A 19,256-nucleotide genomic window follows, 5' to 3' on the forward strand; every position below is an offset into this window, starting at 1 on the left:
GTACTTTTGCACCACTACGGTACTTAAGGATTGTATTTCACCCATCCCGGTCCCACACTGCGCAGTCCTGCCAAGTGGTCCTTGCGGCCGTATTTGCCATAATTCAGGCTTCTCAATTACCCAACAATTCGTGAACGCATTTTCACATTTATGTCTACCCATAGGCTTCTTTTTCTACCCAGAACTTATGCCCAAATCTTATTTATTCAGGTAGGCTGCCGCATATCCATTGAGCTCTACTATCAAGCTGGTGCAACTCAGTCTGCCAACATAACAACAACTCCCCGGATAATTTTGTTTATCACGAACATCAAATATAAGCATGCTTATGTGTGTTTTCTTCAGTTGTGCATGAGCACCCTCTCCAGCCAGACGTTGAAGTAAATATAGCCTCTTTCTCCAGTACTGTTCAGTCATTTTCTCATTTACTGTCATTAATTTGAAAGTGCTTTCATCTCAAGTCCATCAGCTCGGGGGTACCATTCGCGCCTCAGGATTCGGGAGACTCTGCCAGTAACAACATACACTTCTATCCTCAAAGGATTACGCCACATGACTAAAACCGGGACCGACGGGATGTCAGCTCACTCAGATGGTGTATTGTCAAACATCTACATCTGCATCTACCTATGGTCGGAGCGGAAGTACACGAAAGTCTACAACACTGTGTCGACATCATCCAGAAGCTCGTAGCTCATACATTATTGTCGGAGAATCCTTATTAAGATGAGCTATAGATGCTTGCCCTTTCCTAGGTCTTAAGTTCATTATTTTGTCACCTGATTTACCCAAGGTGCGCGAGGAAGTTTTATCACGGCGCTGTGAAATCCGTCACCCATTCTGGATACTGAAGCTCTCAGACCAGGGAAATTTTGAGCCGAAGATACCCTCTACAGGACATTTATAATCGCATCGATTATAATTTCGATCTGGATAAGTACATGAAAATTTGGCATAGATGGGCCATTCAAGCAGCCGCTGTACCATTACAATCTACCGGATATTAACTCTTCGGCCTGAGCGGAGCGTGTCTTGATGGTACATTTGAAAGGTAAAGGGAAGCTGCGAGAATTTCAGAATAACTTAGATACAATGAATCTTGAGAGCCTACCTAATGAAGGCATCGGTAAAGACATCACTAGGTTCGATGACTTGACCGGCAGGGCCGACAGCCTTGGAGAATGTGAGAGTTGATAAGATAGACGCTATGGCAATCCAAGCGCTGTTCACTGCAAGATAACGACCAAGACAGATGCTGTGAAATCACAGTATACATCAAAAAGTGAATAGGACATGAATAGCCTATGCACCGTCTTCCAAAACCGAACGTAGTTGTGGGTTCGGGTGGGAGTTCCTTTCCATCTTCTGGCATAAAACGGTCAGGATTAAACGCCAATGGGTCTGGATAGTCTTTTTCGTCATGAAGAATGGTCCTACATTAAGCGCCAATAATGTTCGACTTGATAATTGAGGTCTACATTTAAACTGACCAAACGTTCCCAATAACAGTGGTACCTTTGAACGGAATGAAGATCTACTGGTTGAAATCACGACTCAAAACATACCAGCAGGGATATAGTAGCCTCTATATATGTCTTCTTTTAACGCCGCGTGGGCCACGCCTGAAGGAGAGCAGTGTGGTCTGAGGTCCAACGAGTGGCTATAGTCACCGTGTAATACATACCTAGAGGAACAATGGGATTCCACTGCAATGCTTCTGACACAATCGTCTCAATATATGACGGCTGTGGGCGATCATCGAAGCTCGGTAGCCAGGCTTAGCCTACCACTATATCCAGCTTGGCCTGAGCCTTTGCTTGCACCCCGAGATAAAGTACGAAGGCAAGCATTGCCGCCAGGACAGTTGACACCGTCTGCGAGATAGAGGCATTTAGACTAACGTTAGCATTGCGTAAACTGGAAGCCTTACAGTATCAGCGCCCGCTACGATAAGTAGTGCGACTGCTAGATTCCACGATGTGCCAAACAATATAATTAAGATACGAACCAGCGAAGGCCACTCCAGCTGCGTTTTTGAGGATTTCAAGGTCGGTCTCGGAGTTGAAGATCCCAGCCTCTTTCATCTTTTCCAAACTCTCAGAGACGAATGACGTAGATGTAATGCCGTTGGCCTTATACCACCGTGAGCCATCACTTCATCTTGATTATCATAAAGCAGAGACTTACAAGCTGTTCTGACGTAAGTTTAAACAGCATTTCTTTCACATCATTGACACACGCAGTCCAGTCCTCCGCAAGCTTCATAAATTGGGTTCCAGGAAACCAGCTTCGAGAAACATCATGATATCAGAAGCACAAAGAGTGAGAGGCCTTACGCGGAAGGTATTTCAAGCTCGGGATGTAGTCAACCAGAAATGATCCTACATTTGCGGCGCGGCGAACACTTTCCATACCACGATCCCCCAGATCCACAAATGGGTCACCGCTTGGGTCGATATCGTATCCATATACGGTTTTGATGATGATTGAACCTGAGTGGCTGGAAAAGTGCACCATTATTATGAAAAACAACCCAACTAAATACGCCCAGTTCACTGGCGAACGTGGTGTTCAAAGTCATTGGGAGATTTGAGAAGCTGCTGGAGCATGACAGACGTCGCCTTTTGCCCAGGATAGTAAGCCGGAACCGCACGAGGTTGAAAGTATTGATGGAACACTCGGCGATGTGCTCTACGAAGATTAAGAAAGGAAACATCAACATCGTTCCAAGTCATAGAATGTTAATGGACCTCCACAAATCAGAGTACCTCATGAAGGCAAAGAGATACTCCCAACCCGATAATTTCAACATAGTAAAATCTGAGGTTTAGACTCTGTCAGGATTCGTCCGTGGGTATCGCAAAAAGGTGATCATATCTGGTCGGTCAGAGTAGTTGCTAGAGCGTCTTTCGAATAAATCCGTTGCCGCTTGGGCTGAGTTAACGATGATGGTTGGACTTGCGGGAGTATCCAGATATATGACGTCGCCGTATGTAGCGCGTCATTGAGCATAGGAGAGCCATGAGTACTTGGGAAGGAAGTCCAAGAGGTTGCCTAAAAGTGGCAGTCCTTTTGAGCCAGGAGGCAGCGGTGGACGTCTACGGGAAAGTGAGCTGCACGAGTGGAGAAAATGTAACAAGACGGTAAGAGCAAGAACCGCTAGAGTGACAGTCGATCCCGTAGTGATGCTTCAGACAGTGGAGTACAGCATCCCACTTCTTAAATAGTCGAGGCTTACTCTGAGAAACGGGAGCCGGAAGCTTATCATGAGGCTATATTTGCCCGGAAGACGCTCCGTGGAATCATGGCAGGTTTACAGGAGGGGAGCGTTTATGAGGTTCGCATAACAATACTAGTAGTCAGCAACCGATAATATTCTTGGTAGGATCCCCTTACGTATTCATTCATTTCGGCGAGGACTTTGTAGTATATGAAAGCCTATATACTTTGTCATTAGCCCTCGTGAATCATGTCATCTTTGTCAAAGGGATAATCTCACTTCACTTGAATAGGGCGTTGTGTTTCTAAGAGGCGGAAGAGGCGCAGAAGCGGGAAGCCATGGCTGCAGGATATTCCATTGGTTCCCATGAGAAGTAGGTACTTTGTGTTGGCGGCAATACCCAGCGAACAAGGCGTACCTGATGCGGAAGCATTACAATTTTTTTTCTGCTGCGATATGGCTCATTACCCGACTCCGACATGGGCTTGTTCTACATTACAGCTTCAACTGCATCCCCCAAACCTGCCAGACATCGCCAATACAGAACGAGTCCTGAAAGCCGTACGTACCGCAAACCGTCAAAGGTCGGATATCACCTTTCACTTATATTTATAACACCTACCGTCTTCTGAAATGAGGGCAGTCGTGGAATCAGAGTAGAACATTTTTCCATTCTGTTGCATGAAGCTGCCAGGTGTCACCGCCATATGAGTCGGGTAGTAGTCCTTTTCGTCCCGCAGAATTGTCCTGCATCCACTGCTAGTTAGACTTCTTAATATCCTACATTCATTCCGACCAAGAGGTCCCATAACAATCGCACCTAAGGGTAAATTGAGAAGAAGCATGAAGACTGGAACGAAAAAACCCGTCTCTCTCTCACGCTACGATAAGCGATACCCAACCACCATGCATATAGTTAGCAGACCTAATATTCATGAGCAAAACGGCATCTGACCTTCCACCGCTTCCGGCTGAATCGCGATGCAGGGCGAATGACAATGTGGTCATGTGAATAGTTGTCGAAAGATGAGAGCTGAGCTTGACCAACTGCATTGAGTAGTGCCACCTGAGCCTTCGTCTTCATCTCAGGAAGAGAAGCTAGAGTCGCCGAAAGAACGGTCTGCATAATGAAAAGCACGAGACCGACACTCAAGGGACACCTTTGAAGCGTTATCGTATCGGCACTAGCTCCACAGCCCTAACATAACGCAATACACCATACAGGTGAATCCAGCCGCGCACTTGATGACATTAGAAGATACCTTTTCTCTGTTGACATCCTTTAAGAATGTCATCGTAAGAGAGAATCGGAACAGGCGGACCGTATGGGCCGTGGCAATGTCGTATTCATTCGATACCAAGACTCTTCTATACTATTGCTCCCCAAGTTAGTCCAGCTTCGCCAACATTTCCTCGCCAATGTCCATGCCGCTGCTCTGGGTCTTTCTAGAGCATGCGATTTCCTAGATGGTGATGATTGTTTGGTATGCATATTACAATTATCTATGCTGGAGCCTCGATTAGTACAATACGTATTGGTGATATTCAGAGCGGCCCCGTTGTATGTCCCACACCAAGTCCTCTGGTATTCGTAGGTCTAATCGTAATAGTACATAAATCTATTGGCACTGTGCTCTTATAACATCCTAACTGGTGATATTCTCCACTCTGCTTGGTGGAAGAAGCGGCTTGAAGAGGAGAAGGAACAACTTGAAGAAGAGGAGCAGAGGCATGAGGCATGCACGCGCGCACTCGAGGGGCCGGAACTAGTTCGAGGAATAGAAGCTGGGGTGGTCAAGCGCACTGAGTCCGACTCGGAGTAGAGGATAAAAAAATATGATCTGTTTTATCTGTGGCTTGGATATGTGCTCATGGCGAACTGAATAGCCTTGGGGGCTGGCATATGAGTCCTGTTTTATACTGGTTGGTAAAGTGATTAGTGCGCCTTGATAATGCATTTGAAAGGTGAGAGAAAGCTGCGGGAAACTCAGAATGACAAGATACGACGAAAATCTCCTGCATTGGTAAAGATATCACTAAGTTCGATGACTTTACCGTCAGAGTCATTGGTCTTGGAGAACGTGAGAACTAATAACGTGGACGCGAAGACAATCCAAGCGTTGCTCACTGAGAGATGACGACCAGGACAGATGCTGCGGAAATATATTATACATTAACAAGTAAATGGGACATAAATGCCCAACATACCTTTTTCGAAACGCAGCTATGGATTCGGGCAGGAGTTCCTTTCCGCCCTCTGGTATAAACTTGTCAGGATTGGATACCAATGAGTCTGGATGGTTTTTTCGAATAGTCCTACATTGAGTGTCCAAATGTTCAACCAGTGGAAGTGTACATTTACACTCGCCAAACGTTCCCAGTCACAGTGGCGCCTTTGATCTGGATAAGGATTTACTGCCAAAAATACAAGCAGTCCCGCACTGGTAAGAGTAGACTAAGAAGCAGTACGGAAAAATTTGAATAGAACATATCCTCCCTCACACGCCACGATAAGCGATACCTACCGAAGATACGGGCATATAGTTAACACACCTAGTATTAGTGGGAAAAACAACATCCAATCTCCAACGGTTCCGACAGAAATCACATCGATGTAAGATGTGTTCGTGTGAATGACGGTTGTCGAACAGATGGGAACTGAACTTGAGCAACCACCCTGTCTAGTGCCACCTGAGTCTTGGCTAACAGCTCAAGATAGAGAAAGGAAATTGTAATTGTAATGAAAACCATGAGACAGACATTCAAGGACAACTCTGAAGAGTTACCGTTTCAGTGCCTGCTCAAAACTCATCAGACTTCGACACCAGCGACCAATAAAGGCCAGGCCCCCAGTAAAGGCTAAATCAGGTATGGTCTCCGGAATATATCCGGGCCGTGGACATGCTAATTTGTTTCGTTGAATTGGAATTGTTGGAAGAGTTACAACTGGATGCTAACTGTGCCGAGATGACAAGCACCTGAAGAACTTCCTGTATATGTTAACGGTAAAGCAGTCGAATAATCTGTCCTCTTGTGTTGTCGGAAACAGTGCATGACGACCGCAATATCTGTGGTGGACTGTAGAAATCTGGAGTGAATTTAATGTTATCTGGAACAGAGAATGAGGACTTACCGGTAGCAATGATAGGTAGCCAACACCAATAGACTTACTTAGACACAAGTATCCCTTAGTCTCCTCTAGGCAGACTCTTAATCTTGACACAGGCAGTCGAGCGTTACATAGACAAATGCACCAAGTTCGAGAGAGGGTGGAGGCACAACCTATCTTTTCGGGACTCCGTCAGTTTGTGCAGTGATCGTGCAACGGAAAAAGACGGGTAAAAATACGGGAATAGCCGCTGCTGCCGGCACCGGGGTCCACCAATCACAGCTGGCCCTTTTGCTCTTATTCTAGATCCTTGCGCATCGTCGTCGACGTTGTCGAGATGCTTAACCTTCATAGTAAGGCTGCTCATGTTGCGCGCGACATGAAGCGCCTGGCCGCGGGCATGGCCACCGTGGCGCCACGAATTGGTGACACCAAGGTGCCTATGTCGTTGCTCGAAAAGGGCGCATATATCAACTACCAGCGCATCGAAGATAACTTGGCCATTGTACGCGAAAGGTGCCTTTTTTTTCTCTTCTTGGTACAGGTACTGGCTAACCTCAGTGTCGTAGGCTTGGACGACCACTGACGTTGTCGGAGAAAATCTTATATGGTCATTTGGACGACCCCCATGGTCAGGATATTGAGAGGGGCGTGAGCTACCTCAAGCTGAGGCCTGATGTACGTCGCTTTTGTGTCATTATGAGCTGCATACTGATGTTCTCTCCAGCGTGTCGCCTGCCAGGATGCCACGGCGCAGGTGAGCCTTCCGTTGTCCTGTCGGAAAAGAACGTCTTCACGAGTTTTTTTCTTTTCTAGATGGCACTTCTACAATTTATGTCTGCTGGGATGGACACAGCTGCAGTTCCTACCACCGTTCACTGTGACCATCTCATTGAGGCCCAGGTTGGCGGTGTCAAGGATCTTGCTCGTGCAATCAACATTAACAAGGAAGTGTACGATTTTTTGGCGACCGCTACTGCCAAGGTACCTCTCTTCGCATGTCTCTTTAACCCGTATCTCACTGGAATGCACAGTACGGTCTCGGTTTCTGGAAACCCGGCTCTGGTATCATCCATCAAATCATTCTGGAAAACTACGCTTTCCCTGGTGGATTGATGATTGGCACTGATTCGCATACACCCAATGCTGGTGGTCTTGGTATGATTGCCTGCGGTGTTGGGGGTGCTGACGCGGTCGACGTTATGGCTGGCATTCCGTGGGAGTTGAAGTGTCCCAAGGTCATCGGTGTGAACCTCACAGGAAAGATCGGCGGATGGACAACACCCAAGGGTACGTTTTGCAGTTTATTTTTACCATATATGCGTCTCACTTTTGTCAAGACGTCATTCTCAAGGTCGCTGGTATTCTTACGGTCAAGGGCGGTACCGGTGCTATCGTTGAATACAGAGGTCCTGGGGTGGAATCCCTTTCTTGCACGGGTATGGCCACGATCTGTAACATGGGTGCGGAAATTGGTGCAACTACGTCTATGTTCCCTTTCAACAGTCGGATGACGGATTACTTGAATGCTACCAAGCGGTCGGACATTGCGAAATATGCCTCTCAATTCTCCTACAACTTGAAGGCTGATGAAGGTGCCGAATATGATCAAGTCATTGATATTGTAGGTTCCACTTTCTGCATTGTCATCAACTTTCCCTCACTATAATCACAGAATCTATCGGAACTTGAGCCCCATATCAACGGCCCTTTCACCCCCGATCTTGCTACTCCCCTTTCGCAATTCGCCTCCGAGGTCAAGAAGAACGGCTGGCCAGACGAGCTCAAAGTTGGTCTTATCGGTTCTTGCACCAACTCTTCGTATGAGGATATGTCGCGTTCTGCTTCCATCGCAAATGAAGCTGCCAGCCATGGTCTCACGACCAAGAGCAAGTTCACGATTACTCCTGGTTCGGAACAGGTCCGTGCTACGATTGAGCGCGACGGTCAGATCAAGGCTTTCGAGGATGCTGGCGGAGTTGTTCTCGCGAACGCTTGTGGACCCTGCATCGGTCAATGGGACAGGAAAGATGTTCCCAAGGGTACACCCAACTCCAGTAAGCTCGTATTTTTCTATATTGTACTTGACTGAACCTTGTGTTAGTCATAACCTCCTACAACCGAAACTTCACCGGCCGTAACGATGCTAACCCCGCTACCCATGCCTTTGTTGCATCTCCTGATATCGTCACTGCTATGGTTTTCGCTGGCTCGCTTTCCTTCAACCCTACTACTGACACACTCATCGGATCTGACGGAAAGCCCTTCAAGTTTTCTAACCCCTCCGGAAACGAGCTTCCCCCACGCGGATATGACCCAGGACAAGATACCTTCCAGCCTCCTCCTGCCGACCGTGCCAGCGTCAGCGTCGCCGTTGATCCCAAGAGTGACCGTCTCCAGCTGTTGCAACCCTTCCAACCTTGGGACGGAAAGACGCCTTCTGACCTGCCTATCTTGATCAAAGTCAAGGGTAAATGCAGTAAGTACTATATTACATTAGGCAAACACACGGTGGCTCAAACATTAAGATCAGCAACCGACCACATCAGTGCTGGAGGACCATGGCTCAAGTACCGTGGACACTTACAGAACATCTCTCGTGGGTCCATTTTGTCAATTTTCTACGAAGGAACCTAACGATGCTACTCAGAAAATTGTCTGATTGGCGCCATCAACTCGGAGAATGGCGAGGCGAACAAGGTGAAGAACCAGATCACCGGTGAATGGGATGGTGTTCCTCAAGTCGGCGCCTACTACCGAGACCACGGCATCAAATGGGTGGCTGTCGGCGACCACAATTACGGTGAAGGTTCCTCTCGTGAGCACGCTGCTCTGGAGCCCCGGTATCTTGGAGGCCTTGCCATTATCGTTCGGTCGTTTGCCCGTATCCACGAAACTAACTTGAAGAAGCAAGGCATGTTGGCTTTGACATTTGCAGACCCTGACGATTACGAGAAGGTGAAGCCGAGTGATAAGGTTGATATCCTTGGGTTGGATACCTTTGCGCCGGGGAAGAACCTGACACTCGTGTTGAAGCATGAGGATGGAGGCAAGGAGGTTGGTCTTCCACGATTTCGTTGTCATCTCGATGTTCACTGTGGCTTTATAGGAAATCCCCCTCGCACACTCCTTCAATGAGGGGCAGATCGCTTGGTTCAAGGCTGGCTCTGCTCTTAACTTGGTACGTAGACATTCAGTGTTGCAAGATGTTTCTAATTTCCTTTCTAGATGGCGGCCAAGGCTAAGGGTCTGTAGATATCTTCTTAATATTAGCACATTTTTTCATACTTGGAAAAACAAACACATTCGAAATGAACCAGACTAAGTTCCAGGGATCATACATGCACGTACGGTCCTGGATAGGGATTTGGCGTGAGTAATTCTTTGGCACTTGAAGTTTGACAAACCAGAAAAGTCGTACTGACATGGGTGAAGGGCATTGTACACGCCCACATTTGAATGTCAACATGAATCAGCAAAATTCTTTGTAAACAAGATGCCGGACCGTGCCAGAAACCCAAAAGAGAAAGATTCGCACATCTCTTTCAAAAGGCTTGCAGCCGAGGGAACTCCAGTTGAAACGGTCACACAACGCGCCATCGGTGGCATCAAAATAGCAATGCACAAACTTGAACTTACCGAAGGCATGTATGACTCTTCGTTGTTCCCGCTTCGCCGGTCACGACCTAGCAGTTACTGGAGACGAGCGTCTGGCCGCAAAGCGCAACCCTTTGCGCAAACATTTACTTAGCCTCTTGACTCCAAGATTTACCAAAGAAGCGGAGGCCGATCCAATTAGTAGTCAGGGTAGTATACCATCACCTACCAGGAAGCTGTGGCGACGCCGAAAGTATTCCTCGATATCTACTTCTGACTCTGAACACCTCATAGTTTCTCCCATTTCCCCACCGACGTCTCTACCACCCCCTCTGCCTCCTAAACCATCGAAGCCAGGAAAGAGGAAAAGCGCCTTTGTTGAAGAGGAAGAAGATGTACGATCACCAAACCTGCTCCAGGATCCCGGTCTTCCGCCAAGCTCATACGACAGAATACTAATCAACAGACCCATTGTACGAGTTCCACATAGTTCCGACGCGCCATCGCCTGTATCAGCGGAATCTGCTCGCACAGAAATACCTGTCTACCTCAGTCCCAGGACACTGTCGAAGCAGCGGGACACATCTTCAAGTGCATACTTGACAGCTAGCCAAGACAGAGTTCAGCGTGACAATGACGAGGAAGAGGTCCTGTATCCTGCCGCTATACATCGTGTCCGATCACCCTATAGCCCGAGTGACGATCGCCGCCATGGTCGTGAGATCAGTTGGATTGTCTCCCCAGGTCAGTGTGGTTCTTGTGTGGTCCATTCTTGAACATCCATGCACATCTCACCTAGTTCCAGAAATACCCATGCCAACTGACGACATAGACCGAGAGGAAGATGAATTGGACCCCCCGTCTTCAAGTGTCTCTGTATCAATTTTGCAACAGGAAGCATATGATTCATCCCTCCGCGAGTCATCAGATTCACAGAATAACGCGGTTATTGAGTCTGGACCATCGCCAGACACGGCTTCACCCTCGCCATCTTCGTTAATGGCTGCTTCCTCTACTTCCCTGACGTGCGCGAGTGATGAGTCTATATCTGTCCAGCCATCTTCATTGCGGCTGTCCGTGATTTCGCCCGTGCAAGGAGACCGTTCTTCTCTCAGTACAGATTCCTTGGACACTGATGCATCTGAACGCGGTGACGAAGATACGACCTCAATCGACACTTGGGGGAAGATCCAAAGTTTCTCCAGGTCTCATTCACGGACCAATATTGGACATCCACAGGAACCACTGTATCATAGAGACTTCGGTATCAGTCATGAAAGTGGGTCGAGTCTTGCCATCAGCAGGACGGACAGGCACGATGGAAGTACGTTAGCCTTGCGACAATCCCAAATCATGCAGCCGTCACCTGCTTCTGCTTCTGCGCCTTTGCCAACACCCACTTTCGTGCTGCCTGCTTCGGGTTTTGATCGGTATCAGAGCCCCAAGTTGTTCCCATTTCCAGGAATGAGGATACCGGAAGAGCGTCGAGCTAATGGCGGGACTGCTGGTTCGTCATCCACCCCGGATGCCATTACTCTTGGCGGCAGGGTTGAGAAAGAACAAGTCTCTATGCAGGACAAATCTTGGAGTTCATATCTTGACCTGAGTGCCGAGGGCATAATCGAACATCATATGCCTGATGCAGCTTTGCAGTACCGTTCCCGCAATTCACTTAGGCATTTCAACAGCCTTTCTGAAGGATCTAGTACATCAAAGCTACCTATGACACTGCCGGCTGTACGGAAATGGCTGAACACTGAGAAGTCAAAGCTTTCTTCCCCACCGTCTGAAAGAGCCGATCTTGCCTACAACCGGTCAGATCTCTTTAACGCCTTCACCCCCGATGTCAACCTCCCATTTTCCCAGCCGTACCAGTACGGGTCACACACTAGTGCTGGGTCTACCAGTGTCACTTACGCACCTATGCCCCCAGCACCAAATTACAAAAACGAGCCAACTGACAACTACGGCTATTCCAAGTCTTCCGAATATTTGAACCCTCTTTCTTCCTCTAGCTCTTACTCCGGGGATGATGCATCAGATGAAGTCTCATTATACAACTATGAAGAATCGTCCACCAGTAAAACGGGGCATACTCTTTTTGGTGAACCATCCCCGATCCTCCCAACTGCTTCTGTGTCTCTTCAGAAAGTTTCGTCCGGAATGGGGGTCTCTGTCTCGTTGGCAGATGCCTTGAAAGACGAGGTGAGATTCTATTCATATATTCCATATATTAGTTACCCATAGGAATAGGCTGTCGTAAACGCGCTTCTAGACGCGTGCAGACGGGGACCAGGACCCTGGCATATTCTCGATGTTACCACAGACAAAATAGTCAAACAGGTCGTGACGGCGCTTTCTAAATCAGATATATACGACCAGTTAGCGGATCTAACGGTTAAGCAAGCACAGTCCTCCTTGGACTTTCTTCAGGACGTGGGAACTATTTCCTCTAAAAACTTTTATTAACAACTCAGCATCGGCTAGCTTCTAGACATACCGGGTCTTCCATTGTCATACAAATGCACATTTTTCAAGACTTCTCTCAAATTATCGCGCATGTATGACTGCGTACCTCGGTGTCTCATGCTCAGAGGCTTCAAAAAGACGGGTGATTATCCGTTTGCTCGAGGTCATTTTGGTGACTTGTGGAGAGGTGAGGTCGGAGGAACGGAAGTTGCTGTCAAACGAGCAAGAGTATTCACAAGCGATAATAATATCCAGAAAGTCCTGCGGGTATGTTGCTTCATTATCTCATGAATCAAAAATTCATCATAACTTTTTTCTATAGAGAATAAGACGAGAAGCTATTATCTGGGGGCAGTGCGATCACCCTAATGTCCTACCTTTCTACGGCATTTACCGCGATTCTGCACCTTCTACCTACTGTCTCGTGTCGCCATTCATAGTCAATGGACCACTTCGCCAATATCTGAGAAATACTGATAATCCTAATCGGCACAGACTCGTAAGAATTGTGCTATTCGCTGCTTCTTTGATATCTAATAAACAGTAGGCTCTGGACATTACGCGTGGCATGGGTTACCTACATAAACTATCCATCGTTCATGGCGACCTTAAAGGGGTGCGTCCCAGAGCATTTTCCCCAGATATTCATCGGACTCAACCAAGATAAGGATAACATCCTGGTTACCGATGACCATATAGCGGTTATTGCGGATTTCGGTATATCTTTCGTGACGGGTGTTACGACCATCGGAACTTCGTCATCATCGCGGAAGGGTGGCACCGTAAAATGGCAAGCTCCAGAGGTTCTCAACGCCAGTCCCAACAGCTTTTCAGCTGATGTATATTCATTGGCATGTGTGTACTTTGAGGTATGTTTCTTTCCGAGAACTATACCATTAATAGATCTCTGATCCCCTATAAGGTATTCGACGGTTCAATACCTTGGACCGACCTAAATGATGGAACCGTTATCATAAATGTCAGCGTCCACAAGAAGCATCCTCCACGCCCGAGATACCTGGCGACGACTAAATTTGCTGATTTATGGTGGGAACTTATGGTACAATGTTGGGCTTATAAACCTTTAGATCGACCAACTCTCCAACGTCTCGCGGAGTCTCTTGACGCGACAGACGATACCCTACCTCCGACGACGAAATGGGACAAGTCTGTCCTGACGCGACTTCGTGATCCTCTGTTCCAAGGCAAATTAATTATACCTTCTGGCTTACCGCCATTCTTGAATATTGAGGGTGTTTCCTCCTTATCTGATCCAGGTCCACTCGGCGTTGCCGGATCGGAGTAGGACCGGCCCCACATCTTTGCAGTTTCGAAGGAGAATGCGTATTATATAGCCCATGTATCTGTCCGACCAGATATCTACCTATATGACCCTTAGCCTTCGTTACGTAGACTAGTCATCTTCCCTGTCAGCTCTGCACTGCTATCTTGCTCTTGCTCTGTTCCTCTCTACTGTATATCCAAACATTACGGTTCAAGTGTATCACGCCTCACCTCATTAATATAGCACACTCAACATCAATGAATTTAACTTGAAGGGCTTTAATTTTACCGTTTGTCTTCCTCCACTGAATAACCAAACCGCAATACAACCTAACCCATTAAACCGTAAAGACTTAGATAGCGCTCAAGTTTCGATCCGAGAATGATGAGGATTGGTTCGAGTCTAGATTGTCGTTTGACATCGTACCATTAGCCTTCTTGGCGCCCATGCATAGAGCACATTCGGATGGTTCATCACTTATCCCTCAACGCATGTACAACGCAAAGCTCCCAAAAAGAGCAGTACGATGGATTCATTGCCAGTAAATCATTTGAACGAGTCCAAAGAAAAGTCTCAGCCTCAAAGAACAGAGCAGCGGAACGTACGCCATCTTGGCCATTCGCTTCATAAATGGAACTGCATGGTGAATACTTATGGACCAGTGCATCCTCTGCCCTGCAGGATTCTGAGTATCGGAATCACCTCGTTGGTATATGTTCCATCAGTTAGATATCGCCTGCCAGAGTCCAAGAAAGTTATTTTTTAATTTAAATCAGTATACATTTATTACATTCGTCCTTAACTTCATGCTACAGTCTTTGACACAATCTCTAGCGCTGCTTGGAAATCAGCAATGATATCTGAAATAGCTTCGATGCCGACAGAAACCTGGATCGAAGGTAAGGAGAAGAATGAGCGTAATTGAGCGTAAACTTACCCGAATCAGATCGGGAGTAACACCAGAATCTTTCTGCTCCTCCTCGTTCAACTGAGCATGCGTCGTCGTAGCAGGATGGATAACCAGTGTTTTAGCATCACCTGTCACCAATATGGTAAGAATCCAACGCTGGCAACATGCTTCGTTACCACTTACCAACGTTAGCCAATTGACTAGCCAGCTTAAGGTTGTCAACGAGCGTGCTTCCTGCAATGGCTCCTCCCTTAACCCCAAAGCTCAGCATTCCACCAAAGGTGTTCGGCCGAAGAAGCTGCTTAGCCAAGGTATGCGATTCGTGCGACTCGAGACCGAGATACGACACCCATGTAACCTGTGGCTGCTTCTCCAACCACTTGGCCAACGTAAAAGCGTTTTCGCTGTGGCGCTGCCCACGAAGACTTAATGTCTCCAAACCTTGCAAGAAAAGGAATGCGCCGAAGGGATTCAAGGCTGGGCCTATGTCTCGCAACAGCTTAAAGAGACGTGAATTAGAATAATATTAAAAGGTCATGTCGACAATCAACTCACTTCTGTTCGGACTTTGACGGCGAAAGAGACCGGACCGAAAGTGTCCCAGAACACGAGACCGTGGTATCCCTCAGACGGGGAAGTGAACCCAGGGAATTTCCCAGACTTCTTCCAATCGAATTTGCCTGTTGGGTGTGTGAGAAAGAGCCGTAATATGTCGACAAAAACAATGAAACGAACCGGCGTCGACGATGATACCTCCGATAGTCGTTCCATGACCACCGATCCATTTCGTAGCACTATGGACAGTAATGTCGGCACCGAAATCGAGGGGTCGCACTAAATATCCACCCATACCAAAAGTGTTGTCCACAATCAACGGAATGCCGTGGTCGTGGGCAACCTGGGCGAGGGCAGGGATATCGAGGACATTGTATTTAGGGTTGGTGATGCTCTCGATGTAAAGTGCTTTAGTATTGTCGTCAATTGCGGCGGCGAAGGATTTTGGGTCGTTGTCTGTGACGAACTTGACACCGATACCGAACTTCTTGAAGGTCACTGTAAAAGCACGGTAAGTGATAGTTACAACTGTCTGATTTCCTTCTTACCCTTGAATTGGTTGTACGTCTGTTCAAAGTTTAAGCAATTGATCCGGTAAACTGGCGAGCGGACTTACTCCACCATAGAGATAAGAACTGGAGACAATATTGTCTCCGGCATTAGCGATGGCGGAGATGGCTAGGAATTGGGCGGATTGACCAGAAGCGGTCGCGACGGCAGCAATACCACCTTCGAGGGCAGCTATACGTTCTTCGAAAACGGACTGTGTCGAACTTGAGATATGTAACAGAGAAGAAGATGTCCGATATCACTCACAACGGTGGGGTTACCGATCCGAGAGTAGATGTTCCCGGTAGCCCTGCAAGCCCGCGTCTTTCATCACTATGCGGCAATCATCTGCAATCATTCAAAATCCATACCTCAAGCCGAAGAGGTCAGCTCCATGCTAGATGGCAGTAAGGAAGGCGATCGTCATCGATAAAGTGCAACGTACAGCAGAGTTGTTGAACACAAAACTCGTGGACGCGTAAATTGGTACAGCTCTCGCGTTGGTCGCGGTGTCAGGCCTCTGTCCGCCGTGCAGCTGGATGGTGTCGAATTCGGGCTCCCTGTTGGAAAAAAGCATCTCAGACATCGTCCCACGACACCAAGAAAACAGGAGAGTTACTTGTAGAATGGGTTGGACATCGTTGAATTGAGAGGCTAGGGATATCGATAATAATCGGGAGCTAGATCGCTTTTAAAGGCGACTGCCGTTATGATGGCGTGCTTCATGGAATAACATGTCCAGAACAGTTGTTCTTGAAATGCACCTGTATGGCGTCATCGTACGCTAAGTTGACCTAAGATTTCGGAGATGTGGGGAATCAATTAAACTCAGACATGGCTCTCCCCGCTGCCAAGGGATTAGACAGGAGATAGTAAACTGCAGACCGGGAAAGGAGGGATCGGGGCAATTGGTCGTAAGCTTAGCAAACATGGATCTTCAAGATTCAATAACAACAAGGAAAGCCGAGGAGGAGAACAATGCTCCTGTCTAACAACCATCGACTAGTCTCAGCCAGGTTTTCGATTTGCGTAACACGAATCGGTTTGAGCGGCTCTAAGGAGCTCTAAGCCATTTTCTGATTAGATCTATTTTTTAGTACCACACGGCACGTCCTGCCAATTAAACTTAGCTTTATTATATAAAAGCACTTACAAAAAAAATATGAACATCTCACTGTTCTGAGGCTTTTCGGGACAGAAAACATGTTTATGAAGGTGGGTACTGTGTAAATACATGTTTTCTACAATAAATTATGCACATTTCCTGTCAGAAACTATGAAATGTCTATATTTATCGCCGAGTACTGAACAGACCGAGTTGCTTTGCTCAAATCGAAAACCTGCCTGAGACAGCTTGGCAACCGTAATCGACTGTGCTGGAATGCGCGATACATACTACAACAGCAATAACGGTAAACATCATAGAGGCCGGCATCGCCTCGTCGTGCATAATTCTTCATTTTTTTATGTAATCATCATTCATATCACCTTGGCTTGACCAAAAGACACGACTGAGCAATAGACAGCACCGGCACCACGGACGCAATTTCACCCAGTCCCACCCACTGCAGTTCTATGCGGATCTCGACAAGTAGTCCAGATCCAAACAGTACTGCCAGAACATTGTGCAACAGCGCCCAGGCGAGGCTCAGCAGAATACGCCTCCATGTCATGCGCGACACCATGATAGTCTGGACAAGTCCTTTGAGGCCACCGGAAAGTATAACGACATCTACTGAATTAATAGCTATAGCTGTGCCCGACACCAGGGACACACCGATATCTGCTTGGGCGAGAGCTGCAGTATCATTACTTCCGTCCCCCACGAAGACCACGAAGTTCTTTTGTTGTGACCATTCCTGCGCACGGTTATTGCCATTATCATGCCCGGACTCTTACGTCGCCTGGGGCACACGATGCGCTCCACGAAGTTATACGCACAATATCACGTTTGTCTTCAGGTAAGCAATTCCCCCTCGCCTGGACACCTTTGACTCCTAGCTGACGACATACTCCGTCGACGGCTTTCTGATGGTCGCCACTGAGCATGGATACTGAGATCCCTCGCGCCACCAGAGATGACACAACCTCGGTGCTCTCAGGACGAATATCATCCTCCAGTCCGAAGGCGGCGAGGAAGACACGGTCAACCGTGATAGCGAAGACGCTCTTTCCGGCGTCTAGCATGGTGGCTACTCAATCAACCTCTTGCACAGCGCACCAGCCAACGCTTCCTCCACGAACGATAGAACCATTCCAATTGGCTTGAATGCCTTTCCCCACAATAGTCTCTACGTCATCAAGCTCCTCCACTAAAGCACTTTGCGCAGGCAAGTATCTGGCCACAGCAGCTGAAACAGGATGTTCTGATCCCGTAACCAGAGCCTTGATCGGCCCTTCAGCAACCCCTGTAATCCATATGTCATTATCTTCGTTGAAAACTGCTTCGACTATTCTCATCTTCCCTGTCGTCAAGGTCCTCCTTTTAACCTGTAGATACTGGTTCCTCTGACTTGTGGGTTATTTCGAATGCTTGCACATCTGGAAGTTATGTGACAGATGTCTCGCTATACCCTCAAACGGGCTTTTCATCGACAGGTCTTGAAGCCCAGCTGTTTTATGGCGACTCACGGACAGGAACCTATGCCTTTGACCCCATAGGACAAGATACAGTCTCACCGGCGGGATTGCGTCTCGATGACCAATATTTTGCCTTGATAAATGATACAGGTGCAGCAGGGATTTTCGGTCTTGGTTTCCCCTTCAACTCCGTCTCTGCCCTACGTTTCTTCCGTTCCTAACTGTTTCTATACAGTTTCATCTGGTCAGACGTGTTCTTCTACGAGCACACATCGCTTTTCCAACGTCAAGTAGAAGTCGCCAACAATGCCAAGGAAACTTTAGAACACGCTCTCTTCCGGGCCTCAACGTCATGCTTCCTGCGTTTTCTGCCCTCACGAGCCATATTGGGCCTCAGCATCAGCAATTGGATCATTCTAATTCGTACACTCCATGGGCCCATTCGTTGCTCGGCTCATAGCTATGGCAGACTTGAACGCCCCGATGTTCACTGTGACCTTGCAACGGAACACAATATCTCGAGGAGGTAACGTTGGACAGCTAAGCATCGGAGAGCTCCCCGCTGGTATCAAGAATGAGTCTCACTTAGGTTCCCATTCGCTCATATTCCAGCGAAGAACGTGGTCTGGCCAGGCCAACAGGTGCTCCGAATAAGGTATGTCGAACCTAGACTTAGCTTTCATGATCGCCACCCACACACCCACGCATAGAAATACCCCATTACCTGGGAACTCTTCATTGATGCACTGACGCACTTGAATTGAATAACTCCTCTCTCGCTTCTTCGGATATCACGGTCTCTGGTCTTGTTGATACCGTAAGTGTATTGGAACGTTAACCTTTCAGCATATTCACTGATATATGTTCTGATTCATGATAATGAAAAACACAAGTTGTATTATTCGTATCTTATATGCAGCTGATTCAATGTCCAAAACGCAATAGCAGCGTCTAGATAGTAGCAAACATACAAACTTAACTT

At 47.5% G+C, this 19,256-nt stretch overlaps 8 protein-coding genes across 8 annotated transcripts; 4 read left to right on the forward strand and 4 right to left on the reverse strand.

Annotated features, from left to right (window-relative positions):
• Positions 1–970: 970 nt before the first annotated feature.
• BT62DRAFT_997950 (cytochrome P450) lies at positions 971–2,722 on the reverse strand (the record flags this gene model as incomplete). The annotated part of the gene is made up of 12 exons (XM_043190692.1): positions 971–1,062; positions 1,112–1,255; positions 1,311–1,433; positions 1,491–1,515; positions 1,566–1,622; positions 1,685–1,745; positions 1,788–1,874; positions 1,931–1,965; positions 2,009–2,132; positions 2,188–2,287; positions 2,318–2,492; positions 2,515–2,722. The coding sequence occupies 12 exons, from the start codon at positions 2,720–2,722 to the stop codon at positions 987–989; spliced, it is 1,215 nt and encodes a 404-aa protein (XP_043033667.1). The 3' UTR covers positions 971–986.
• Positions 2,723–5,207: 2,485 nt separating this feature from the next.
• Positions 5,208–6,000, reverse strand: BT62DRAFT_1081128 (uncharacterized protein; the record flags this gene model as incomplete). The annotated part of the gene is made up of 4 exons (XM_043179637.1): positions 5,746–6,000; positions 5,541–5,675; positions 5,429–5,487; positions 5,208–5,373 (listed from the first exon to the last, which is right to left on the reverse strand). The coding sequence occupies exons 1-4, from the start codon at positions 5,758–5,760 to the stop codon at positions 5,208–5,210; spliced, it is 375 nt and encodes a 124-aa protein (XP_043033668.1). The 5' UTR covers positions 5,761–6,000.
• A 729-nt stretch (positions 6,001–6,729) lies between these two features.
• On the forward strand, positions 6,730–9,702 carry BT62DRAFT_957346 (aconitate hydratase; the record flags this gene model as incomplete). Its single annotated transcript, XM_043188406.1, has 12 exons — positions 6,730–6,845; positions 6,899–7,007; positions 7,057–7,086; positions 7,146–7,313; positions 7,364–7,619; positions 7,670–7,953; positions 8,005–8,386; positions 8,434–8,808; positions 8,863–8,928; positions 8,980–9,386; positions 9,439–9,510; positions 9,558–9,702. 12 exons carry the CDS (start codon positions 6,730–6,732, stop codon positions 9,582–9,584), a joined length of 2,292 nt encoding a protein of 763 aa, XP_043033669.1. The 3' UTR covers positions 9,585–9,702.
• A 111-nt stretch (positions 9,703–9,813) lies between these two features.
• On the forward strand, positions 9,814–12,643 carry BT62DRAFT_641716 (uncharacterized protein). Its single transcript, XM_043181732.1, has 3 exons — positions 9,814–10,670; positions 10,732–12,131; positions 12,180–12,643. The coding sequence occupies exons 1-3, from the start codon at positions 9,980–9,982 to the stop codon at positions 12,393–12,395; spliced, it is 2,307 nt and encodes a 768-aa protein (XP_043033670.1). The 5' UTR covers positions 9,814–9,979; the 3' UTR covers positions 12,396–12,643.
• Positions 12,414–13,701, forward strand: BT62DRAFT_911300 (kinase-like protein; the record flags this gene model as incomplete). The annotated part of the gene is made up of 5 exons (XM_043183829.1): positions 12,414–12,662; positions 12,718–12,894; positions 12,943–13,011; positions 13,064–13,264; positions 13,318–13,701. Coding segments are annotated over 5 exons (1,080 nt in total), but the record flags the coding sequence as incomplete, so codon positions are not given.
• Positions 13,702–14,484: 783 nt separating this feature from the next.
• Positions 14,485–16,333, reverse strand: BT62DRAFT_1081131 (O-acetylhomoserine ami; the record flags this gene model as incomplete). Its single annotated transcript, XM_043179638.1, has 11 exons — positions 14,485–14,568; positions 14,618–14,718; positions 14,774–15,089; positions 15,146–15,270; positions 15,326–15,643; positions 15,694–15,712; positions 15,762–15,908; positions 15,962–16,004; positions 16,066–16,091; positions 16,140–16,254; positions 16,314–16,333. The coding sequence occupies 11 exons, from the start codon at positions 16,331–16,333 to the stop codon at positions 14,485–14,487; spliced, it is 1,314 nt and encodes a 437-aa protein (XP_043033672.1).
• An 854-nt stretch (positions 16,334–17,187) lies between these two features.
• Positions 17,188–18,212, reverse strand: BT62DRAFT_938380 (uncharacterized protein). Its single transcript, XM_043187532.1, has 3 exons — positions 18,171–18,212; positions 18,077–18,115; positions 17,188–18,024 (listed from the first exon to the last, which is right to left on the reverse strand). Exon 3 carries the CDS (start codon positions 17,879–17,881, stop codon positions 17,576–17,578), a length of 306 nt encoding a protein of 101 aa, XP_043033673.1. The 5' UTR covers positions 17,882–18,024; positions 18,077–18,115; positions 18,171–18,212; the 3' UTR covers positions 17,188–17,575.
• BT62DRAFT_1013085 (uncharacterized protein) lies at positions 17,964–19,038 on the forward strand (the record flags this gene model as incomplete). Its single annotated transcript, XM_043178014.1, has 6 exons — positions 17,964–18,186; positions 18,254–18,478; positions 18,524–18,697; positions 18,744–18,839; positions 18,892–18,929; positions 18,985–19,038. The coding sequence occupies 6 exons, from the start codon at positions 17,964–17,966 to the stop codon at positions 19,036–19,038; spliced, it is 810 nt and encodes a 269-aa protein (XP_043033674.1).
• Between the last annotated feature and the right edge of the window lie 218 nt (positions 19,039–19,256).

Source organism: Guyanagaster necrorhizus, assembly GCF_019112545.1.
Source record: "Guyanagaster necrorhizus MCA 3950 unplaced genomic scaffold BT62scaffold_54, whole genome shotgun sequence".
NCBI lineage: Eukaryota > Fungi > Basidiomycota > Agaricomycetes > Agaricales > Physalacriaceae > Guyanagaster > Guyanagaster necrorhizus.

Coding starts and splice junctions, on each gene's coding strand:
- BT62DRAFT_641716 (XM_043181732.1), top strand. CDS start 9,980: ATGACTCTTCGTTGTTCCCGCTTCGCCGGTCACGACCTAGCAGTTACT. Junction 10,671..10,731: donor CAGTTGGATTGTCTCCCCAG/GTCAGTGTGGTT, acceptor ACCTAGTTCCAG/AAATACCCATGCCAACTGAC. Junction 12,132..12,179: donor CAGATGCCTTGAAAGACGAG/GTGAGATTCTAT, acceptor CCATAGGAATAG/GCTGTCGTAAACGCGCTTCT.
- BT62DRAFT_938380 (XM_043187532.1), bottom strand. CDS start 17,881: ATGCTAGACGCCGGAAAGAGCGTCTTCGCTATCACGGTTGACCGTGTC.